Genomic DNA, 22,856 nt, shown 5'->3' with positions numbered 1-22,856 from the left:
AGCGCGGCATTTGGAATAAGTGCGAATGTAGCGCGGTGTGAAATTCAGTATAAATTCCTGCCGCGGCTGCACATTACTCCGCACAGAGCTTTTCGAGCTACTCTCAGGGAGACAGATAATTGCTTGAAGTGCGGAAGGGGTGGTGCCGATTTGGGACACATGTTTTGGAAGTTCCCACAAATTCAAGCTTTTTGGAAGTCGCTGTGTGTTCATGTCTCACGGATGTGGTCCTGTAAATGGCACCCAACTCCAGATTTACTGTTTGACACCTATAAAACGCAGCAACCGACACCACCAGGATACAAAGCATTCTTGAAATTCGCTTCCTTAATGGCAAAGCGCATCATTCTTCAAAAGTGGCTGGCGGCTGAGGGTCCCAGTGTGGCGCATTGGAGGGTTGCCATGATTCAGTGCTGTTCTGTAGAAAAGAGGGGAATTAGTGACCTAGCCTCCAAGAGAGGTGACATATTTTGTAAGTCCTGGTCCCCATTTTGGGATACACTCACTCCGGAAGCAAGAAGCAAAATTCTGAACTGTTAAGTGTTTAAGGGTTGGGTAGGTTTAGTTGGGGTTAAGGGAGGGTATGGGGGGGGGGAGGGCTTGAAAGGATCGGGGGAGAAAAAAGGGGGAAAAACTCACTGTTGACATAAGAAAGAATGGTTTGAATGTTGTACTTCATATGTGAATTGTGTTATGACGAAGTGATATCTATGTGATAATGATTTTATGTCAATAAAAAAGATTAATTAAAAAAAATAGTAGTAATAAACAATATTAAGTGCTTTTGTATAATATACCACACTGTCTTACACAAAACAAAAGGAGCAAATTGCCACAGACCATCCTCCTCTTTTGATCTAGGCACAGGAAAAAAAAAAACATTTTAAATGCTCCCGGGTTTAACCTAATTCATGTTTAATGTGGGCTATAAATGTCATAAATATAAACAAATAGATAGAAAGAAACTCTGAATTTTGAGCACCTGATTCTCATAACATGATGTCTGTTTTAGTGGCCCTTTACCAGGAGAAAATAAAAATCTCTGCATGAATATAACACATGCTATGGTGTCCCTATAATCAGCCCCTCCAGATGATTATCATTTATAACAAGTTACTACTCTACCTATGAAAAGTTTTTATCCTCTGTGTACATCCGTGTGCTGCAGAAGCTGGCATGTTTGAAAATATGTGAGATTGAATAAAAATGCTGCCAACAATAAAGAACGACAACGTGGGTGCTGCAGCTCATAAGTTAGTTTGCCTTGTTTTGAGTGTATGGCGATGACGACGGCAGGCGGGGAATGGGAAACAGCGACTTCCCAAATTGGCTTCAACTGTTTGACGTCATCTCCATCTCTTACTTCAACATCCTTCGTTTCAAACACAGTATTCCTACCCCTCCCTCGCATTTCAAACCTCGTTCTCGTGCTCCAGTAGCCTTTCTCAGTGTGTTCCAAGCCTCATTCTGGTTTCACCATTGCTTCTTCCCGGTGTGTTTCAGAGGCTTCTTCTTTATGCAGCCACCTCGGAGGTGGAGTTTGGAGGCTGAGGAGATGCTGGTTCCAGACGTTTCAAAGACCGTAAGGACACCTGGATTTCCTTTATGTCTAAGTTTAATTGGCTTTATGTCTGTATCTGTGTTGTGTGAGACAGTAAGTGGAGGAGTAGCCAAGTGGTTAGGGCAAGTCACTTAACCCTTCATTATATCAAGTCCCATTAACAAGATTCTGGAATGTTGCCACTATTTGAGGTTCTACATGGAATGTTGAGGTTCTGTTGCTACTATTTGAGATTCTACATGGAATGTTGCTAGTGGAGGAGTAGCCTAGTGGTTAGGGCAAGTCACTTAACCCTTCATTGCCCAGGTAAAAATAAGTACCTCTATATACTATGTAAACCACTTTGAATGTAAAAAACCACAGAAAGGCTGTATATCAAGTCCCATTAACAAGATTCTGGAATGTTGCTACTATTTACATAGTAACATAGTAGATGACGGCAGAAGAAGACCTGCATGGTCCATTCAGTCTGCCCAACAAGATAAACTCATTTGTGTATACCTTACCTTGATTTCTACCTGCCTTTTTCAGGGCACAGACCGTACAAGTCTGCCCAGCAGTATTTCCCGCCTCCCAACCACCAACCCCTCTTCCCCCTGCCACCCAATTTCGGCTAAGCTTCTGAGGATCCATTCCTTCTGCACAGGATTCCTCTATGCATATCCCACGCATGTTTGAACTCCGTTACCGTTTTCATCTCCACCACCTCCCGCGGGAGGGCATTCCAAGCGTCCACCACCCTCTCCGTGAAAAAATACTTCCTGACATCTTTCCTGAGTCTGCCCCCCTTCAATCTCATTTCATGTCCTCTCGTTCTACCGCCTTCCCATCTCCGGAAAAGATTCATTTGCGGATTAATACCTTTCAAATATTTGAACGTCTGTATCATATCACCCCTGTTCCTCCAGGGTATACATGTTCAGGTCAGCAAGTCTCTGCTCATACGTCTTGGAACGCAAATCCCATACCATTCTCATAGCTCTTCTTTGCACCGCTTCCATTTTAACATCCTTCGCAAGATACGGCCTCCAAAACTGAGCACAATATTCCAGGTGGGGCCTCACCAAGGTACAGGGGCATCAACACTTCCTTTCTTCTGCTGATCACACCTCTCTCTATACAGCCTAGCAACCTTCTCGCTACGGCCACCACCCTGTCACACTGTTTCGTCGCCTTCAGATCCTCAGATACTATCACCCTAAGATCCCTCTCCCCCTCAGTACCTATCAGACTCTCACCGCCTAACACATAAGTCTCTCGTGGGTTTCTACTCCCTAAGTGCATCACTTTGCATTTCTTCGCATTGAATTTTAATTGCCAAACCTTAGACCATTCTTCTAGCTTCCTCAGATCCCTTTTCATGCTTTCCACTCCCTCCCGGGTGTCCACTCTGTTGCAAATCTTAGTATCATGCGCAAATAGGCAAACTTTACCTTCTAACCCTTCGGTAATGTCACTCACAAATATATTGAACAGAATCGGCCCCAGCACCGATCCCTGAGGCACTCCACTACTCACCTTTCCCTCCTCCGAGCGAACTCCATTTACCACCACCCTCTGTCGTCTGTCCCGTCAACCAGTTCCTAATCCAGTTCACCACGTCGGGATTCTACATGGAATGTTGAGATTCTGTTGCTACTATTTGAGATTCTACATGGAATGTTGCTAGTGGAGGAGTAGCCTAGTGGTTAGTGCAGTGGACTTTGACTTTGATTCTGGGGAACTGAGTTCGATTCCCACTGCAAGTCACTTAACCTCCATTGCCCAGGTACAAATAGAGTATTAATAGAACTAAAAAATGAACTTGCGGAGCTACTGTTAGAAATATGCAATCTGTCCCTAAAATCGAGTGTAATACCGGAAGACTGGAGGGTAGCCAATGTTACTCCGATTTTTAAGAAAGGTTCCAGAGGAGATCCGGGAAATTATAGACCGGTGAGTCTGACGTCAGTGCCGGGCAAGATGGTGGAGGCTATTATTAAGAATAAATTGCAGAGCATATACAAAAACATGGACTGATGAGACAAAGTCAGCACGGATTTAGTGAAGGGAAGTCTTGCCTCACCAATCTAATGCATTTTTTTGAGGGGGTAAGCAAACATGTGGACAATGGGGAGCCGGTTGATATTGTATATCTGGATTTTCAGAAGGCGTTTGACAAAGTGCCGCACGAAAGACTCCTGAAGAAATTGCAGAGTCATGGAATCGGAGGTAGGGTATTATTATGGATTAAGAACTGGTTGAAAGATAGGAAGCAGAGAGTAGGATTGCGTGGCCAGTATTCTCAGTGGAGGAGGGTAGTTAGTGGGGTCCCGCAGGGGTCTGTGCTGGGTCCGTTGCTTTTTAATGTATTTATAAATGACCTAGAGATGGGAATAACTAGTGAGGTAATTAAATTCGCCGATGACACAAAATTATTCAGGGTCGTCAAGTCACAGGAGGAATGTGAACGATTACAGGAGGACCTTGCGAGACTGGGAGAATGGGCGTGCAAGTGGCAGATGAAGTTCAATGTTGACAAGTGCAAAGTGATGCATGTGGGTAAGAGGAACCCGAATTATAGCTACGTCTTGCAAGGTTCCGCGTTAGGAGTTACGGATCAAGAAAGGGATCTGGGTGTCGTCGTCGATGATACGCTGAAACCTTCTGCTCAGTGTGCTGCTGCGGCTAGGAAAGCGAATAGAATGTTGGGTGTTATTAGGAAGGGTATGGAGTCCAGGTGTGCGGATGTTATAATGCCGTTGTATCGCTCCATGGTGCGACCGCACCTGGAGTATTGTGTTCAGTACTGGTCTCCGTATCTCAAAAAAGATATAGTAGAATTGGAAAAGGTACAGCGAAGGGCGACGAAAATGATAGTGGGGATGGGACGACTTTCCTACGAAGAGAGGCTGAGAAGGCTAGGGCTTTTCAGCTTGGAGAAGAGACGGCTGAGGGGAGATATGATAGAAGTGTATAAAATAATGAGTGGAATGGATCGGGTGGATGTGAAGCGACTGTTCACGCTATCCAAAAATACTAGGACTAGAGGGCATGAGTTGAAGCTACAGTGTGGTAAATTTAAAACGAATCGGAGAAAATTTTTCTTCACCCAACGTGTAATTAGACTCTGGAATTCATTGCCGGAGAACGTGGTACGGGCGGTTAGCTTGACGGAGTTTAAAAAGGGGTTAGATAGATTCCTAAAGGACAAGTCCATAGACCGCTATTAAATGGACTGGAAAAATTCCTCATTTTTAGGTATAACTTGTCTGGAATGTTTTTACGTTTGGGGAGCGTGCCAGGTGCCCTTGACCTGGATTGGCCACTGTCGGTGACAGGATGCTGGGCTAGATGGACCTTTGGTCTTTCCCAGTATGGCACTACTTATGTACTTATGTACTTATGTAAATAAGTACCTGAATATACTATTTATTTATTTGTTGCATTTGTATCCCTCATTTTCCCACCTATTTGCAGGCTCAATGTGGCTTACTTAGTGCCGTAGTGGCAGTCACCAATACCGGCATGAACAAATAGAAGGTGAGGTTAAGACAGACTAATTCGCTAATGAGTGGGAAAGTGCGGGGTATAAGCGTTACAAATAATAATGATCAGAATTGATAGACATATTGGGGGTCAAGGGGAAGGTAGGTTATGTCCAATATGAACATTTATATTGATTGTGTTGCGGGATTAGGCATTTAGGTTGAGTCGTTTGGGTATGCCTTTTTGAACAGGTAAGTGTTTAGGAGTTTCCGGAAGATTAGGTGGTCGTATGTTGTCTTCAGAGCGCATTCCATAGTTGTGTGCTTAGATAAGAGAAGCTGGATGCATAGGTTAACATATAGTAACATAGTAGATGACGGCAGAAAAAGACCTGCACGGTCCATCCAGTCTGCCCAACAAGACAACTCATGTGTGCTACTTTATGTATAATACTCCTTTCCCCCCAAACCCTCCTGCCCACCCTCTCACCCATAACACCCCCCCTTCATCCCCCTACACCCCCATGAAAAAGCACCTATATGTTCTTTACCCCTGCTTTTAACCGAGCCCACCCCCCCCTTTACATTTCAAAGTCCCCTCCCTTCTGTATGCTGTAAGGTACTCCATATGTATTAATTGTCCCAATTTATCCTTCCACTCCTCCAATGTAGGAGAATTTGAAGATTTCCACCTGCGGGCTATAAGGCATTTGGCTGCCGCAAAACCCCAATGAAGCCATTTACTAACCTCCCAAGATTCCCTCTCATTATATAAACCCAAAAGGCATTCCCGAGGCCCACACACCAATGATATGTCAATTTAACCAATCCTTTCACCACCCCGTGCCAAAATTCCACCACACTAGAACATGCCCACCAGATGTGAAGAAAGGATCCCTTATGCTTTCCACACCTCTAACATCTATCCAACGTTCCCGGATAAATTTTCTGCAACCTCTCTGGTGTATAGTACCATCTGGTAAGAACTTTATACGCATTCTCCTGTACCAAGACACACACCGATGCTCTATATACCTCTCGACAAATAGTCTCCCATTCCTGGTCAGTAAATCTACATCCCATGCCCCTTGAAACCCAAATGATCTTGAATCACTTCCCCTAAAGAATATATAAAGCACTAATATAGGTCTGGGAACCCTTCTCAGAATTATCCACAAATTTTCTAAACATTCCCTCTCCTGAGTATTTACCCCCTTCCATCCCATTGCCCCCACAAAATGTTGGACCTGCACATACGCAAACCTATCCCCCTCTGTTAGACCATATCTGGAGCTCAGCGTTTCAAAACTCAACATCTTACCTCCCTACAACACATTGTGGAAATTTATCAGCCCCTTCCTCTCCCATCTCCCATATCGAGCATTCTCCCTCCCCAAATTTCGGTTCCCACCTCATGGGCGCCAATGTAGAAACCTCATCCACCTGACCCCATTTCCTCCTAACTCTCCTCCACACTCCCATCAAGTGTTTCACATAGGGATTGGACCATCCCTCAAGTACCCCACCTGCTCCCTCCGTAATCCACAAATAAGAGTGGAACTCCCTATGAGAGCTATAGGACCTTTCCACCTGACTACTGGGCTTATTATTCTCACTCTCCCAGTCTATAAGCATCCTTATCTGGGCCGCATAATAGTACCATTCAATATCGGGGACCGCCCTACCTTCCCTCTCAGGAGCCCCCCCACATAACCCGACTCCCTAATGTAGGGTGTTTCCCATTCCAAATAAACTGTGTGATCAGTCCCTGAATCTGCTTAATTGTTCCTCCAGGGAGTTCCACTGGCAAAGCCTGAAACAGAAAAAGTAACCGTGGTAAAACATTCATCTTGATCACTGCCAAACGACCCCACCAAGACAGCCACAACCCCTTCCATCGAGACAACTCAGACCTGATTTGGCCTACAATCTTGCCATAATTAATACTGCTCACCCTACCAAGGTCACACGGAATGTGATTCCCGAAATACCGGAGTTTATTTTTTGCCCATTTAAAAGGAAATCTCCTCCTCCGGGGATAACGATACTCCCAATATCTCACTTTTATCCATATTAACCTTGAATCCTGCACACACCTCACTCTTCCAAAATTTCCAATACTTTGGGCAACGTTTGTTCTGGATCAACCACATACATCAACACATCATCAGCAAATAATGTTATTCTATGTTCCCTCCTCCCCCACCCTTACTCTGCGCAAGTCTGGATGCACCTTTTTGTCATTGTCTTTAAAATTGAGCGTGGTACCGGAAGATTGGAGGATGGCCAATGTAACACCGATTTTTTAAAAAGGTTCCAGAGGAGATCCGGGAAATTATAGATGTCGGTGCCGGGCAAAATGGTAGAGACTATTATAAATAACAAATTTACAGAGCATATTCAAAAGCATGGATTAATGAGACAAAGTCAACATGGATTTAGTGAAGGGAAATCTTGCCTCACCAATCTACTACATTTCTTTGAAGGGGTGAACAAACATGTGGATAAAGGTGAGCCGGTTGATATTGTGTATCTGGATTTTCAGAAGGCGTTTGACAAAGTACCTCATGAAAGACTCCAGAGGAAACTGGAGAGTCATGGGCTAGGGGGTAGTGTTCTATTGTGGATTAAAAACTGGTTAAAAGATAGAAAACAGAGAGTAGGGTTAAATTTTCAGTATTCTCAATGGAGAAGGGTAGTTAGCGGGGTTCCCCAGGGGTCTGTGCTGGGACCGCTGCTTTTTAACATATTTATAAATGACCGAGAAATGGGAGTAACTAGTGAGGTAATTAAATTCGCAGATGACACAAAGTTATTCAGGGTTGTCAAGTCGCAGGAGGAGTGTGAAAGATTACAGGAGGATCTTGCGAGACTGGGGGACTGGGCATCCAAGTGGCAGATGAAGTTCAGTGTTGACAAGTGCAAAGTGGTGCATGTGGGTAAGAGGAACCCGAATTACAGCTATGTCATGCAAGGTTCCGCGTTAGGAGTCACAGATCTAGACTGGGAGTCATCGTTGATAAAACGTTGAAACCTTCTGCTCAGTGTGCTGCGGCGGCTAAGAAAGCGCACAGAATGTTGAGTATTATTAGGAAAGGGATGGAAAACAAACACGAGGATGTTATAATGCCGTTGTATTGCTGCATGGTGCGACCGCACCTCAAATATCGTGTCCAATTCTGGTCGCCGCATCTCAAAAAAGATATAAAAGAATTGGAGAAGGTGCAGAGAAGGGCAACAAAAATGATAAGTACATAAGTAATGCCACACTGGGAAAAGACCAAGGGTCCATCGAGCCCAGCATCCTGTCCATGACAGCGGCCAATCCAGGCCAAGGGCACCTGGTGAGCTTCCCAAACGTACAAACATTCTATACATGTTATTCCTGGAATTATGGATTTTTCCCAAGTCCATTTAGTAGTGGTTTATGGACTTGTTCTTTAGGAAACCGTCTAACCCCTTTTTAAACTCTGCTAAGCTAACCGCCTTCACCACGTTCTCCGGCAACGAATTCCAGAGTTTAATTATGCGTTGGGTGAAGAAAGATTTTCTCTGATTTGTTTTAAATTTACTACACTGTAGTTTCATCGCATGCCCCCTAGTCCTAGTATTTTTGGAAAGCGTGAACAGACGCTTCAGATCCACCTGTTCCACGCCACTCATTATTTTATATACCTCTAAAAGGGATGGAATGACTTCCCTATGAGGAAAGGCTAAGATGGTTAGGGCTCTTAAGCTTGGAGAAAAGGCGGCTGAGGGGTGATATGATAGAAGTCTACAAGATAATGAGCGGAGTAGAGCGGACAGATATGAAGCATTTGTTTACACTTTCAAAAAATAATAGAACCAGGGGACACAAGATGAAGCTAGAATATGGCAGATTTAAAACAAATAGGAGAAAGTTTTTCTTTACTCAGTGTGTAGTTGGATTCTGGAACTCGTTACCGGAGAATGTAGTGACAGCAGCTGGCCTTACGAAGTTTAAGGGGGGTTTGGACAGATTCCTGAAGGAAAAGTCCATTGAACATTATTATATATATATATATATATATATATATATATATATATATATATTTTGGGGGTTTTTTTTGCCGGGTTCTTAAAGCCTGGATTGGCCGCTGTCAGAGACAGGATGCAGGGCTTGATGGACCTTTGGTCTTTTCCCAGTATGGCGGTGCTTATCTGCTTATATGCTTCATAATTGGGTTTGGGAGGCGTTGAATAGGCCGCAGAAGTTGTATCATACTGTGAAATATTTGATTATGGTTATGAAGATAAGCACATGAAAGGGGACCGGATGCCATGGCATACGCGGATTACTTGATGGAGAAGATGGTTCTGTTAGTTAAGGGAGTGAGAACTTGTGGTGATCAAGGGATGGAGTTGGGGGGGGGGGGAGGGTGTCCACGTTCTTGAGTTGAAATGGGTTGAGTTTGATGAGGAAGGGGTGCAGGAAATGACCCGGGGTGTCTCGATGATTTTGCCAATTGGGTCTGTATGGGGACCCTTGCTGTTCAGGTGTAATCCCTCAAATGGCAAGTAAACTCGCTTTACCGTTATCATGTCTTTTGAATTAGTCCTTTAGTGAAGATCGGCTGCCAGCTGCTTGTGAGTAAGCTACAGTAAAACTATTGTTAAAGAATGAGAAATTGAATCCTAAAAGTATGAGTAGTTATAGACCTTTTTCTGTTGTCCCATTTTTGGGAAGGGTTATTGAGAAGGTTGTTTTAACGCATCTTGAGGCGTTTGTGGAAGAAAATGTTGTTTGCACAGGTTTCAATATGGGTTTAGAAAACCACTAGCATAGAGACTTTGCTGATCTCGATTTTGGATTCATTGCGGAGAGGGATAGATCAGAACCAAAGTTATTGTTTGATTTCTTTAGATGTGTCGTCTGCTTTTGATTCTGTTGATGGCAATATTCCTTTGAAGAGGTGGCTTATGTTGGGTTTAGGGGGTTTGGTCTATGATTGGTTTGCCTCTTTTTTTTGTCAGAGCGAGATTTATTTAGTTTAAAGTGGAGGGGGTGTCAAGATCTGTTTCTGTTTTTAAGAGGAGTTCCACAAGGTTATGCCTTGTCCACGCTTTGTTTAATATTTATATGTCATCGTCTCCCCCCCCCCCCCCCCCCACCAAAAAAAAATAAAAATCCCAAGTCGTTTGTCTTGGTTAACTGTTTGGCTTCAGCTTGTAACAGCAGTTAGGATATCTGGGCTTAATAAGGTTTAGGTGAGTTTCTGGAGGAAAAGTCCATAGTCTGCTGTTGAGATAGTCATGGGGGAAGCCACCGCTTGTTCCTGGGAATCGATAGCATGGAATCTCGCTTCTCTTTGGGATTCTGCATGGGTTAGATTTTCAGGATTACCACAATGCGTGTGCGTGAGAGAGATTTGAAATACATTTGCCTGTAACGGAGGCCTTCTTTCTCATGCATATTTATTGTGGATATTCTGAAAACATGACAGAGCTATAGATCTATATAGCACAGTGAAAATAAAAACAAATGTGTATTTGCTGGGACACATATTAGACAAAGTCATTTTACAAAAGCATACGTTAAAAAAAAAAGAACAGCATCCCTCAGGGCGACATGCAGGTATAATGCCAATGTGGGAATTTTTCACTGTATATATGTATTATCATTATATAATAAAAAAAATCCTCATGTGAGGGATCACCCAAACCACACCCAGAACATGTCTCTGTAACGTATCCCTGTGCTGCCACTTCCATGTAGAAGTAGCCGCCTTTCCTAAAGTCCTTGTTTGCTGATTTACACGTGTAATTTGGTGTTTTACATATGCACAGGGCACCTGTTCTGTCCTCTGACAGTCTTGCACTAGTTTATAATGTGACCCTAAAATGTGATTAATGCCTTTACTGTCATTCTCACTTCTAAGGATCCTCATTGCTGCAGTTCCCACTGCAAAGATACGTGAGCAATGCATTGTGTGTAATGTAGTTCACAGGCAATGCAGCCACACTTCACTGTCTGTATTAGAACTGTTACCATTGGTTTGTGCTGCTACCCAGACCTCCTCTCTTTCTCAGCCAAGCTTGGCTCCTTTGTCTACCTGCTATCATTTCCTGGTCAGTCTTACTATCTCTGTTCTGAGAGGTCAGCCAGGCATGACCTTTCCTTCCAATCGAGGGCTGTCCTCTGGGACCACCCTTGCCACCTGGTGGCAGGCTCTGTCCCCATTGGTGTTTACCTCCTCCTCCCTGGGCTTGTGTGAACCTTCTTGACCTCCCCGTCTCTCTCTCTCCATGAGGCATTCTCCATCTTGCTTCAGACAGCACTTCTCCTGCTTCACTCCTTGGAAAGAACTTGTTTTTTTTTACCTTGAATATATCCTCTTAATGAGATATTGCACTCTCCAGTCACCCAGCTCTGAGCTACTTCTACCTGTTGAACTATCTCCCCACCTCTGCAATAAACCTGGGGCTCTTCAGATTTCTATCTCCAATCACTGATACAGCTCTCAGAATTAGGGAGTCTCTGTGCCCTGGGGCAACACTGCTGAACATCTGACTGAGTATCTGTGTTTTATTCAATAAAAGAAACTTCAGAAAATATAGAGACTTCAGGTATTGAGATTTTACAGTTAAACAAGTCTTAAGAGGCTTGACAGCACCGGCATTCTAAAATCATCCCCCAAATGATAGACGAATAAAACTAGCTGAAATCGAATGCATTCTGAGCACCTCCACATGTCCCTGAGTGAGTTTCTGGTTCTTGTTTCAGATGCGGGTGACGTTTGAGGACATCACTGTCTCTTTCTCCCAGGAGGAGTGGGAGTATTTAGATGAAGGGCAGAAGGAGCTTTACAGGGAGGTGATGAAGGACAATTATGAGACCCTGATCTCCCTAGGTAAGAAGCTTTGTCTGCATTTTCAGCATCTGATTTATTAAAAGTAATTTGAGATATTTTCTGTAGCTCCTCCACTTGAACTTCCAGGTATGATCAGGATTTCTCTTGGCCATGCTCTCTGTCTTAGGATGACAGTGTGAGGGCAGGACTGAGGCACTTCTAAGAGCTTCCTGTGTGTCCTACAAGATTCCTCCTAGAGAGATTTTCCTCCAGTTCTTGCATTGAGGCTGAAAATGCTCAGGTCCTGGCTGTAACACAGTGTGTCAAAGTAGCTGCTGAGACCAATCAAAAGTGTGATACTGTGTTCATTGGCCTTTCCTGGGCTTTTGACACTGCGAAGCTGCAGAATTGTCTCCAGGATCAACACATGATAAGAGTAATACAAGAAATCATCATTAACTGCTGTTTCCATGTGTTAGTTAGAGAGGAAGGTTCCAGATCATGACAAGGATCATCAGTCTTTGTTCCTGCTCTTTTCAACATTTGATTTTCCACAAAGATTGAAACTTCTGCGTGTGCCAATGAGTTGGTTATCCTCCACACCCACTATTTCTTGGAGGATTTTCAACAGTTTCTAGAGAGAATCAGTCAGGTTCGGCCCCCTGGTCTGTGACACCATGAAAATAGCCAGAAATTTCAACCCTTTCCATAGCTGGATAGGACCGAAGCAGGTAATTCCTTTCTCCTCTTTGTATGACCAAAAAACCCTAAACAATTATTGAAACACAAGAAGGTTACAAAACAACATTATTTGTTTATAGAAAATCCTTTTCTACTATTTAACAGAGAAAATGACCCAGTTTCTGCAGGTCTTGCACACAATTGGCCTATAATTTCAGAGACTCCCACAGGCTCTTCATATCATGGAGTTTGCCCTTTTCAAAAGCATGTGCATATTTTTCACTTATGAAATTGGTTGGTAATTCAATAACAGCACACCTCCAGTTATCATATTCTGTAACACCAGGACACCCAGGTGTAGTTATAGAAATACTAGCGTAAACCTATATCATAGTAGATGACGGTGACAGCAGAGAAAGACCTGTACGGTCCACCCAGTCTGCCCAAGAAGATTAAGTCATATGTGCTACTTTATGTGTATATATGACCTTGAGTTGTATCTGCCATTTTCAGGGCACAGACCGTAGAAGTCTGCCCAGCACTAGCCTTGCCTCCCAACCACTAGCCCTGCCTCCACCATGGGCTCTGCCACCCAATCTCCGCTAAGCTTCTGAGGATCCATTCCTTCTGAACAGGATTCCTTTATGTTTATCCCACGCATTTTTTAATTCTGTTACCGTTTTCATCTCCACCACCTCCCGCAGGAGGGCATTCCAAGTATCCACCACACTCCGTGAAAAAATACTTCCTGACATTTTTCTTGAGTCTGCCCACCTTCAATCTCATTTCATGTCCTCTAGTTCTACTGCCTTCCCATCTCTGGAAAAGGTTGGTTTGCGGATTAATACCTTTCAAATATTTGAACGGCTGTATCATATCACCCCTGTTTCTCCTTTCATACGTCTTGTAACGCAAATCCCATACCATTCTCGTAGCTTTTCTTTGCACCGCTTCAATTCTTTGTACATCCTTAACAAGATACAGCCTCCAAAACTGAACACAATACGCCAGGTGGGGCCTCACCAACGACTTATACAGGGGCATCAACACCTCCTTTCTTCTGCTGATCACACCTCTCTCTATACAGCCTAGCAACCTTCTAGCTACGGCCACCGCCTTGTCACACTGTTTTGTCGCCTTCAGATCCTCAGATACTATCACCCCAAGATCCCTCTCTGAGAGTACATATCAGACTCTCACCACCTAACGCATACGTCTCCCTTGGATTTCTACTTCGCATTGACCTTAGACCATTCTTCTAGCTTCTGCAGATCCTTTTTCATGTTTTCCACTCCCTCCTGGGTGTCCACTCTGTTACAAATCTTAGTATCATCCGCAAAAAGGCAAACTTTACCTTCTAACCCTTCGGCAATGTCACTCACAAATACATTGAACAGAATTGTCCCCAGCACCGATCCCTGAAGCACCCCACTACTCACCTTTCCCTCATCCAAGCGAATTCCATTAACCACCACCCTATGGCGTTTGTCCGTCAACCAGTTCTTAATCCAGTTCACCACGTCGGGTCCTATCTTCAGCCTGTCAAGTTTATTCAAGAGCCTCCTGTGGGGAACCGTGTCAAAAGCTTTGCTGAAATCTAAGTAGATTACGTCTATAGCACATCCCTGATTCAATTCTCCGGTCACCCAGTCAAATAATTCAATGAGATTCGTTTGGCACGATTTACGTTTGGTAAAACCACGTTGTCTCGGATCTTGCAACTTATTGGCTTCCAGGAAATTCACTGTCCTTTCCTTCAGCGTCACTTCCATTACTTTTCCAATAACCGAAGTGAGGCTTACCGGCCTGTAGTTTCTAGCTTCTATCACCACTTCTGTGAAGAGGGACCACATCCGCCGTTCTCCAATCCCATCGAACCTCTCCTGTCTCCAAGGATTTATTAAACAAATCTTTAAGAGGGACCCGCCAGAACCTCTCTGAGCTCCCTCAGTATCCGGGGTGGATCCCGTCTGGTCCCATGGCTTTGTCCACCTTTGGATTTTCAAGTTGTTCATACACACTCTCTTCCGTAAACGATACTATGTCCACTCCATTCTCATATGTACTTTTGCCAGTCAATCGTGGTCCTTCTCCAGGATTTTCTTCAGTGAAAACAGAACAAAAGTATCTATTTAGGAAATTTGCTTTTTCTTCATTATTATCTACATAGCGGTTCTCAGTATCTTAGTCTCACAATTCCCTTTTTAGTCATTCTCCTTTCACTAATATACCTGAAGAAATTTTTGTCACCTCTTCTTACATTTTTAGCCATTTGTTCTTCCGCGTGTGCTTTCGCCAGACGTATCTCTCTCTTGGCTTCTTTCTGTTTCATCCGGTATTCCTCTCCGTGTTCCTCTTCTTGAGTTTTTCTGTATTTCAGGAACGCCAACTCTTTAGCCTTTATTTGCTCAGCCACTTGCTTGGAGAATCATATTGGTTTCCTTTTTCTCTTGCTTTTATTTACTTTCCTTACATAAATTCTTGTGGCCATATTTATAGCTTCTTTCAGTCTGGACCACTGTCCTTCCACTTCTCGTTTGTCCTCCCAGCCCATCAGCTCCTTCCTCAGGTATTCCCCCATTTTACTAAAGTCAGCATCCTTGAAATCCAGGACTTTGAGTTTTGAGTGGCTGCCCTCCAGCTGTCATATCAAATCAAACTGTTTCATGGTCACTGCTGCCCAGGTGGGCACACACTCGGTCATTTGACACACTATCCCCATTTGTGAGCACCAGATCCAGCATCGCTCCCTTCCTCGTGGGTTCTGTCATGTTTACCCCCTCCCCCCCTTGTATTTACATGCTATAACACTTAGATGCAACATTATAGAAGGGGTGCTTGGTGCACTTTTTCACATTCCTGCCAGTTTTGGTGCGTCTGATGCACTGGCGCAGAAAATTCTCTTCCTTGATCAGTAGTAGCTTTCTGTAGAAGTAATACGTAATTAATGTCTTTCTTTTCATATCCCAACAGTTAATGAGGCTGAACAGGAGCTCAAGCGAGAGCAGAATCAAGAAGAATCTGTTATACAAACGGAAGGAAATGACGATCGGAATATTTCCCAAAGGATGGAGAGGAGACACCCAAGGAATCATCAGCAGGAGCTGGAGAAGGAGGAGAGAGACCAAGCCGGAGAAACACCTTGTGGAATTACTGAGTGTGAAAGAAGTGACAGGGATCTCACAGACCTCCCTGAGCACCAGAGACACTTGAGAACCAAGGGTCCCTTCCAGGATAGTAACAGTGATCCAGAGCCTTCTAAACTCCCCCAAGAAGAGAGGAAAGGGAATAAACCTTCTGTGTGTGACAGCTGTGGAATAATCTTCAATCAGATTGAGCATTTCTTATTGGATAAGAGAACCGATAGTAGGGAGAGATCTTTTTCATGTTCTCAGTGTGAAAAGACTTTCAAACAGAACATAAATTTGAAATTAAACCAGAGAATTCATGCTGAACGTATGTCATTTTCATGTAACAAATGTAGCAATAGATTTTGTCATCGGAAATCATTAATTACACACCAAAGAACACACACTGGAAACATGGAGCACATCAGAAAGAGACTCTTTCCTTGTACTGAGTGTAATAAGAGTTTCACTACTTCATCATATCTGAAAGCGCACAAAATCATCCGCAGCAGAAAGAAAACCTTTCCATGTACTGAGTGTGGTCAAACTTTCAGTTTGTTCTCAATTCTGAAACGGCACCAAATAATTCACAGTGGACAGAAACCATTTACATGTACTGAATGTGGTAAATGTTTCAGTGATAAGTCGCAACTGAAAATGCATCAAATGACCCACAGTGGAAAGAATCCTTTTACATGCTCTGAGTGTAATAAAACTTTCACTTCATCATCATACCTGAAAATTCATCAAATGATCCACAGTGGAAAGAAACCTTTTACATGCTCTGAGTGTAATAAAAGTTTTACTCAGTCATCACACCTGAAAACTCATCAAATGATTCACAGTGGAAAGAAACCTTTTACATGCTCTGAGTGTAATAAAAGCTTTAGTTCTTCTTCATATCTGAAAACTCATCAAATGATCCACAGTGGAAAGAAACCTTTTACATGTACTGAGTGTAATAAAAGTTTTACTCAGTCAGCATACCTGAAAACTCATCAAATGATTCACAGTGGAAAGAAACCTTTTACATGCTCTGAGTGTAATAAAAGTTTTACTCAGTCATCACACCTGAAAACTCATCAAATGATCCACAGTGGAAAGAAACCTTTTACATGTACTGAGTGTAATAAAAGCTTTACTCGGTCATCACACCTGAAAACTCATCAAATGATCCACAGTGGACAGAAACCTTTTACATGCTCTGAGTGTAATAAAAGTTTCACTTGTTCATCATACTTGAAACTTCATCAAATGATCCACTGTGGAAAGAAACCTTTTACATGTTCTGATTGTAATAAAAGCTTTAGTTCTTCTTCATATCTGAAAACTCATCAAATGATCCACAGTGGAAAGAAACCTTTTACATGCTCTGAGTGTAATAAAGGTTTCACTTCTTCATCACACTTGAAAGCTCATCAAATGAGCCACAGTGGAAAGAAACCTTTTACATGTACTGAGTGTAATAAAAGCTTTGGTTCTTCTTCATACCTGAAAATTCATCAACTGATCCACAGTGGAAAGAAACCTTTTACATGCTCTGAGTGTAATAAAAGTTTTACTCAGTCATCACACCTGAAAACTCATCAAATGATTCACAGTGGAAAGAAACCTTTTACATGCTTTGAGTGTAATAAAGGTTTCACTTTATAATCATACCTGAAAATTCATCAAATGAGCCACAGTGGAAAGAAACCTTTTACATGCTCTGAGTGAATAAAAGCTTTGGTTCTTCTTCATACCTGAAAATTCATCAACTGATCCACAGTGGAAAGAAACCTTTTACATGCTCTGAGTGTAATAAAAGTTTTACTCAGTCATCACACCTGAAAACTCATCAAATGATCCACAGTGGAAAGAAACCTTTTACATGCTTTGAGTGTAATAAAGGTTTCACTTTATCATCATACCTGAAAATTCATCAACTGATCACGATGGAAAGAAACCTTTTACATGCTCTGAGTGTAATAAAAGTTTTACTCAGTCATCACACCTGAAAACTCATCAACTGATCCACGGTGGAAAGAAACCTTTTACATGCTCTGAGTGTAATAAAAGTTTTACTCAGTCATCACACCTGAAAACTCATCAAATGATCCACAGTGGAAAGAAACCTTTTACATGTACTGAGTGTAATAAAAGCTTTACTCGGTCATCACACCTGAAAACTCATCAAATGATCCACAGTGGACAGAAACCTTTTACATGCTCTGAGTGTAATAAAAGTTTCACTTGTTCATCATACTTGAAACTTCATCAAATGATCCACTGTGGAAAGAAACCTTTTACATGTTCTGATTGTAATAAAAGCTTTAGTTCTTCTTCATATCTGAAAACTCATCAAATGATCCACAGTGGAAAGAAACCTTTTACATGCTCTGAGTGTAATAAAGGTTTCACTTCTTCATCACGCTTAAAACGTCATCAAATGAGCCACAGTGGAAAGAAACCTTTTACATGCTCTGATTGTAATAAAGGTTTCACTTGTTCATCACACTTAAAACTTCATCAAATGATCCACAGTGGAAAGAAACCTTTTACATGCTCTGAGTGTAATAAAAGTTTCACTTGTTCATCACGCTTAAAACTTCATCAAATGATCCACAGTGGAAAGAAACCTTTTACATGCTCTGAGTGTAATAAAAGCTTTACTCGGTCATCACACCTGAAAACTCATCAAATGATTCACAGTGGAAAGAAACCTTTTACATGCTCTGAGTGTAATAAAGGTTTCACTTGTTCATCACACTTAAAACTTCATCAAATGATCCACAGTGGAAAGAAACCTTTTACATGCTCTGAGTGTAATAAAAGTTTCACTTGTTCATCACGCTTAAAACTTCATCAAATGATCCACAGTGGAAAGAAACCTTTTACATGCTCTGAGTGTAATAAAAGCTTTAGTTCTTCTTCATATCTGAAAACTCATCAAATGATCCACAGTGGACAGAAACCTTTTACATGCTCTGAGTGTAATAAAAGTTTCACTTGTTCATCATACTTGAAAAAACATGAACTGATCCACAGTGGAAAGAAACCTTTTACATGCACTGAGTGAATAAAATTTTCACTTGTTCATCACACTTGAAAGCTCATCAAATGACCCTCCGAAGGGACACCACCTTGTAGTGCTGGAGGGGCTTCTGTGTTTCAATGACTCAGAGGGCTATGATGAAGGGTTACCCATATCAGACAGGCCTCTGAGGAGAAACCAGACAAAGAGTGTCCCAAACTGGGAGAGTGGTAAGATGGTGACCTGAAGTTCGTATGCCCAACGGCCCAGCTGCCCTCTGAGGTTGCAATTGAGGTTACCTTAACTGAGAGGAAGGGGACAACTGGCGGTCAGCTGCCGATGGCCAGCGTTTTGTCCCCTGAGCAGCAAGTGCAGGACCGCTGCGCAACGAACTGCCCACAGATGAAAGGGTTGGCGAGTCCTTTGATTAGCGCCGGCGAAGGAGCGTCGACGGACCTGGAAAAAACAACTCCATCACTCCCGAATTATTCAATCACCATGTCCAAAGGAGTGGAGGAGTGAGTTAGAGGCATATGCTGAAACGGAGGACGTTTACAGCAGAACCCGAATCGGCGGAACCACTCCTAAACACCTAAGAGAAATCAACTTGGAGTTTTTGGCTCCCGTGGAGGTTACATTGAATACCATCTGGAAGGTGCTTCGGGACCTAACGGTGGCAGTAAATAATTTTGTTTCAGATATAATTTTATTAGAGAGTTACATGGACAATTTAATTGAACCCTTTGAGAGTGATATTGTTACCACCCCTCTCGGCTGGACTGTAGTGATGTGCTCCCAGATACCTGATTGTTGTAGTCGTGGCGAATATCCAGGGAACACACACTCACATTCGAGGGAGTGGAACAAATAAACTAACCTCGTCCTTTACTCTCAAAGAATAAAGGAGGAAAAGAATCTAAATTTAGGATTTGTTCCTGAAATGGAAGAACCGCACCTTCAGATTTTCAAATTATCTTTTTCTTTATTGAATACAAATGCAAGCAAATTTTCATTCAAATAAACTCAAATTCACCATTAGTATGTGGCTTAATAGAACTGCAATAACATATTCAACATTCAAAAGTAGTTTTACATGTATACCCTTCACTTTTTCTGTTTCTTTCAACAAAATCACCTAAAAAGGCAGAAAAGAACCTTTTCAGATAAATATTTAAATTGTCTTTTTATCAAAATCAGATATTTGTTGTTATTCTCTTTCCTTGCTATTGAAGTCAGAATTTGAGTTTTTATAGGTATTATGGATGTTTTTGCAGGAATCTCACTTGAACCCAGAACACTTAGCAAGTCAGGAAAACATGGATTTTTTATATTTGATGTTGTTCTGTGCTTTAGTTTTCCCTTAAAATGTTGTAAATAAAAAAAAACTATATGTCCTTCAACACCCTTTGCGAATGTCACTTAGCTGTGGTTGAATTGATTTAGGTGAGGTCTTTCTTGCGTTGGAGTTCAGCTGGAAATTCGGCAGAGAATAAGTCACCGATCTATTCTCCCTAAACCTCACTTACAAAGAAAATAACCGGATGCAAAACCTTAAAACTCCCTGAGCTTGTTCAGGACCGGACTCCTCTCTGGTGACATTTAATCAGTTCTCAATACTGTGGCCACACTCTCTAATTGAAATAAAATAAGTTACAGGAGTACTCACTTCACAGCCTATTTCTCACTGTTAATTCCCTATTCTATAAGGCGGCCGGAGGCTCTGGCACTCCATTCAGGGATCTCACACAGTAACACATTCCATAGTCAAATGGTGATTCAACATTCCATCTTCACATATAAACATAACATAACATTTCCCTGCACAGCTATCAGATCAGTCTGGAGAATACAGCAATCATACAAAAGCAGTGCTTAATCTGCCACCTGACAAACCTTGCACTGAACTCAGAGCACTCACAAATAACCCACCTTTCCCCACAGACACAGCCTAATAGCTTCTTTCTTCAAATCACAGATTCACCTTCAATTTCCCCTATGTCACAGTTAAAATCCTTACACACTTTTTCCTGACACCCTTCTAGGCTTTCTCATTTAGTACAATTTCCAGCACAAAGTACAACCTCTCTCACTCTTAAATGGTAAATCACTGGTTATCCCTTGAAATTCAGTGCTACACTGGAACATTCACACTCACCTCAGCTCACTTCCAATGTCAAAGTACCCTTTTTCTTTTTTTTTTTTTTTTTTAACTTTTCCAAATTTTTATTGAATAAAGATCCAACATACAACCATAAATTCAAGTACACAGTCGTGCACCCTCCAACATATCAGTATAACATCTTCAATACATTTTTTAACCAACTGTTTATGTCCCCCTTTTCCACCATCCTCCCTCCCCCCTATTGAATTGTCAGGGTAGAGTCTGGTCGTGCCAACCACTCCGTGTAGGGGTCCCAAATTCGGTGGTATGGCAGCAAACGACCCAGACGCATCGCAGTCAACTTAGACATCAGCTGAATATAGTCCAATTTACGCAGAATCGACTTCAGTCCCGGCAGAGTCTGCTGCTTCCATGCCGCCGCCAGCACCAATTTGCTGGCCACCAATATCTGAGTGGCCAGTTGGTGCGCATATTTTTTACTTCCCTGAAGTCTTATGTGTAACAAGCAGTGGTCCATTTTCATGGGAAAAACAATTTTTGTTATACTCGCAATCAACTTCAGAACCCTCGTCCAATACTGTTGGGCCTGCGGGCAAGCCCACCAGATATGGACCATATCACCCTCCATGCCACATTGGCGCCAGCAGAGAGCAGACCCCCCCCTTAAACATCTTGGCTAGTCTCTGCGGTGTGTAATACCAACAGTATAATATTTTATAGCCATTTTCTACCAATGCATTAGAGATCGTCAATCCCTCCCATTTATCTAACTCCTGAAATAACTCCCGTACCTTTGCTGGAAAGTTGGCCTCATATAGGCCCTCCCATCGTTTCGTAATATTTACTCCTAAATATTTAATTGATTTAGGCGCCCATCGATAGGGAAAATGAGCTTGCAGCTCCCCCATTTGATCTGCTGGTATAGTAATATTTAAGGCTTCTGATTTTTCCATATTGACCTTAAATCCAGCCACCCAGCCATAGTCCCGCAGGGCCGCCCCTACAATGGGAAGTGACTTAACGGGGTCTGTTAGTGTGAGAAGAATGTCATCCGCAAACAACAAAATCCGAGTCTCTATTGGTCCCAACCTCACTCCCCTAATATCCGGTTGTGATCTAATGTATGCTGCTAGTGGTTCCACCGCCAAGGCGAAGAGGAGAGGCGACAGGGCACAGCCCTGCCGTGTTCCTCGTCTCAGTAGGAACGGGGATGACTGGCTCCCATTGACCCTGACCGATGCTGTTGGAGCTCTATACAACAAGGATAGCCAATGTAAATAATCCCCTGAGATACCCACCCTCTTCAAGGTTGCAAATAAGAATGGCCAGTGCACCCGGTCGAATGCCTTTTCTGCATCTAGTGAGATTATACAAAGTGGGATTTCCTTAAGATTGGCATACTGAATAAGGTGAAGTGTCCGGCGGATATTATCAAATGTCTGACGCTCCCGCACAAAGCCCACCTGATCTTCATGAACTAATTGTGGAAGGTATTGCTGCAGGCGAGCTGCCAATATTGAGGTGAAAATTTTATAGTCCACCCCCAATAGGGAGATGGGCCTATAAGAACTGCTCAATTGAGGATCCCTGCCTGGTTTAGGCAAAACTATTATGTTCGCTAGATGCCAAGTCTCTGGCAGAGATCCTCTCCTTCCTAGGTCATTAAATACCCTTCGCAGCACCGGAGCCACCAGAGATGCAAAGGTTTTGTAGAATTTATTAGTGAAGCCGTCGGGGCCTGGGGCCGTACTAGGCGCCAACTCTTTAATAGCACCTATTACCTCCTCTAGCTCAATTGGCCTGGAGAGCCTAGCTTGTGCCCCCTCCGTAAGTGTTGGCAGATACACCCGGTCCAAGAAAGCGGTGATCTCCCCCTCCTCTGGGTTAATGTCCGGGGTATAAAGTTTCTCATAATAACGCTGAAAAACTGCTTGTATGGACCCCGGATCTGTGGTACAATCACCTTTTTCGTCTTTTAAACGGGGGACATGTGATCTAAGTGCTTGATGTTTTAATTTATATGCTAAGAGCCTACTGGCTTTATTTCCAAACTCAAAATGTGACTGGCGTAC

The 22,856-nt window shown here is 42.7% G+C and overlaps 2 protein-coding genes across 5 annotated transcripts in view; both read left to right on the top strand.

Moving 5' to 3' along the window:
* Nucleotides 1-22,856, top strand: part of LOC115463418 (oocyte zinc finger protein XlCOF6-like) — a 1,170,818-nt gene that overhangs the window by 874,545 nt on the left and 273,417 nt on the right. The window lies entirely within an intron of this gene.
* On the top strand, nucleotides 11,867-18,822 carry LOC115459993 (oocyte zinc finger protein XlCOF6-like). Its single transcript, XM_030189857.1, has 4 exons — nucleotides 11,867-11,900; nucleotides 15,495-15,820; nucleotides 16,631-17,268; nucleotides 17,603-18,822. Exons 1-4 carry the CDS (start codon nucleotides 11,867-11,869, stop codon nucleotides 18,705-18,707), a joined length of 2,103 nt encoding a protein of 700 aa, XP_030045717.1. The 3' UTR covers nucleotides 18,708-18,822.

The sequence above is a fragment of the Microcaecilia unicolor genome, chromosome 1, assembly GCF_901765095.1.
Source record: "Microcaecilia unicolor chromosome 1, aMicUni1.1, whole genome shotgun sequence".
Lineage (NCBI taxonomy): Eukaryota > Metazoa > Chordata > Amphibia > Gymnophiona > Siphonopidae > Microcaecilia > Microcaecilia unicolor.
The sequence above is the reverse complement of the archived record's forward strand: the minus strand, read 5'-3'. Positions and strand labels throughout refer to the sequence as shown.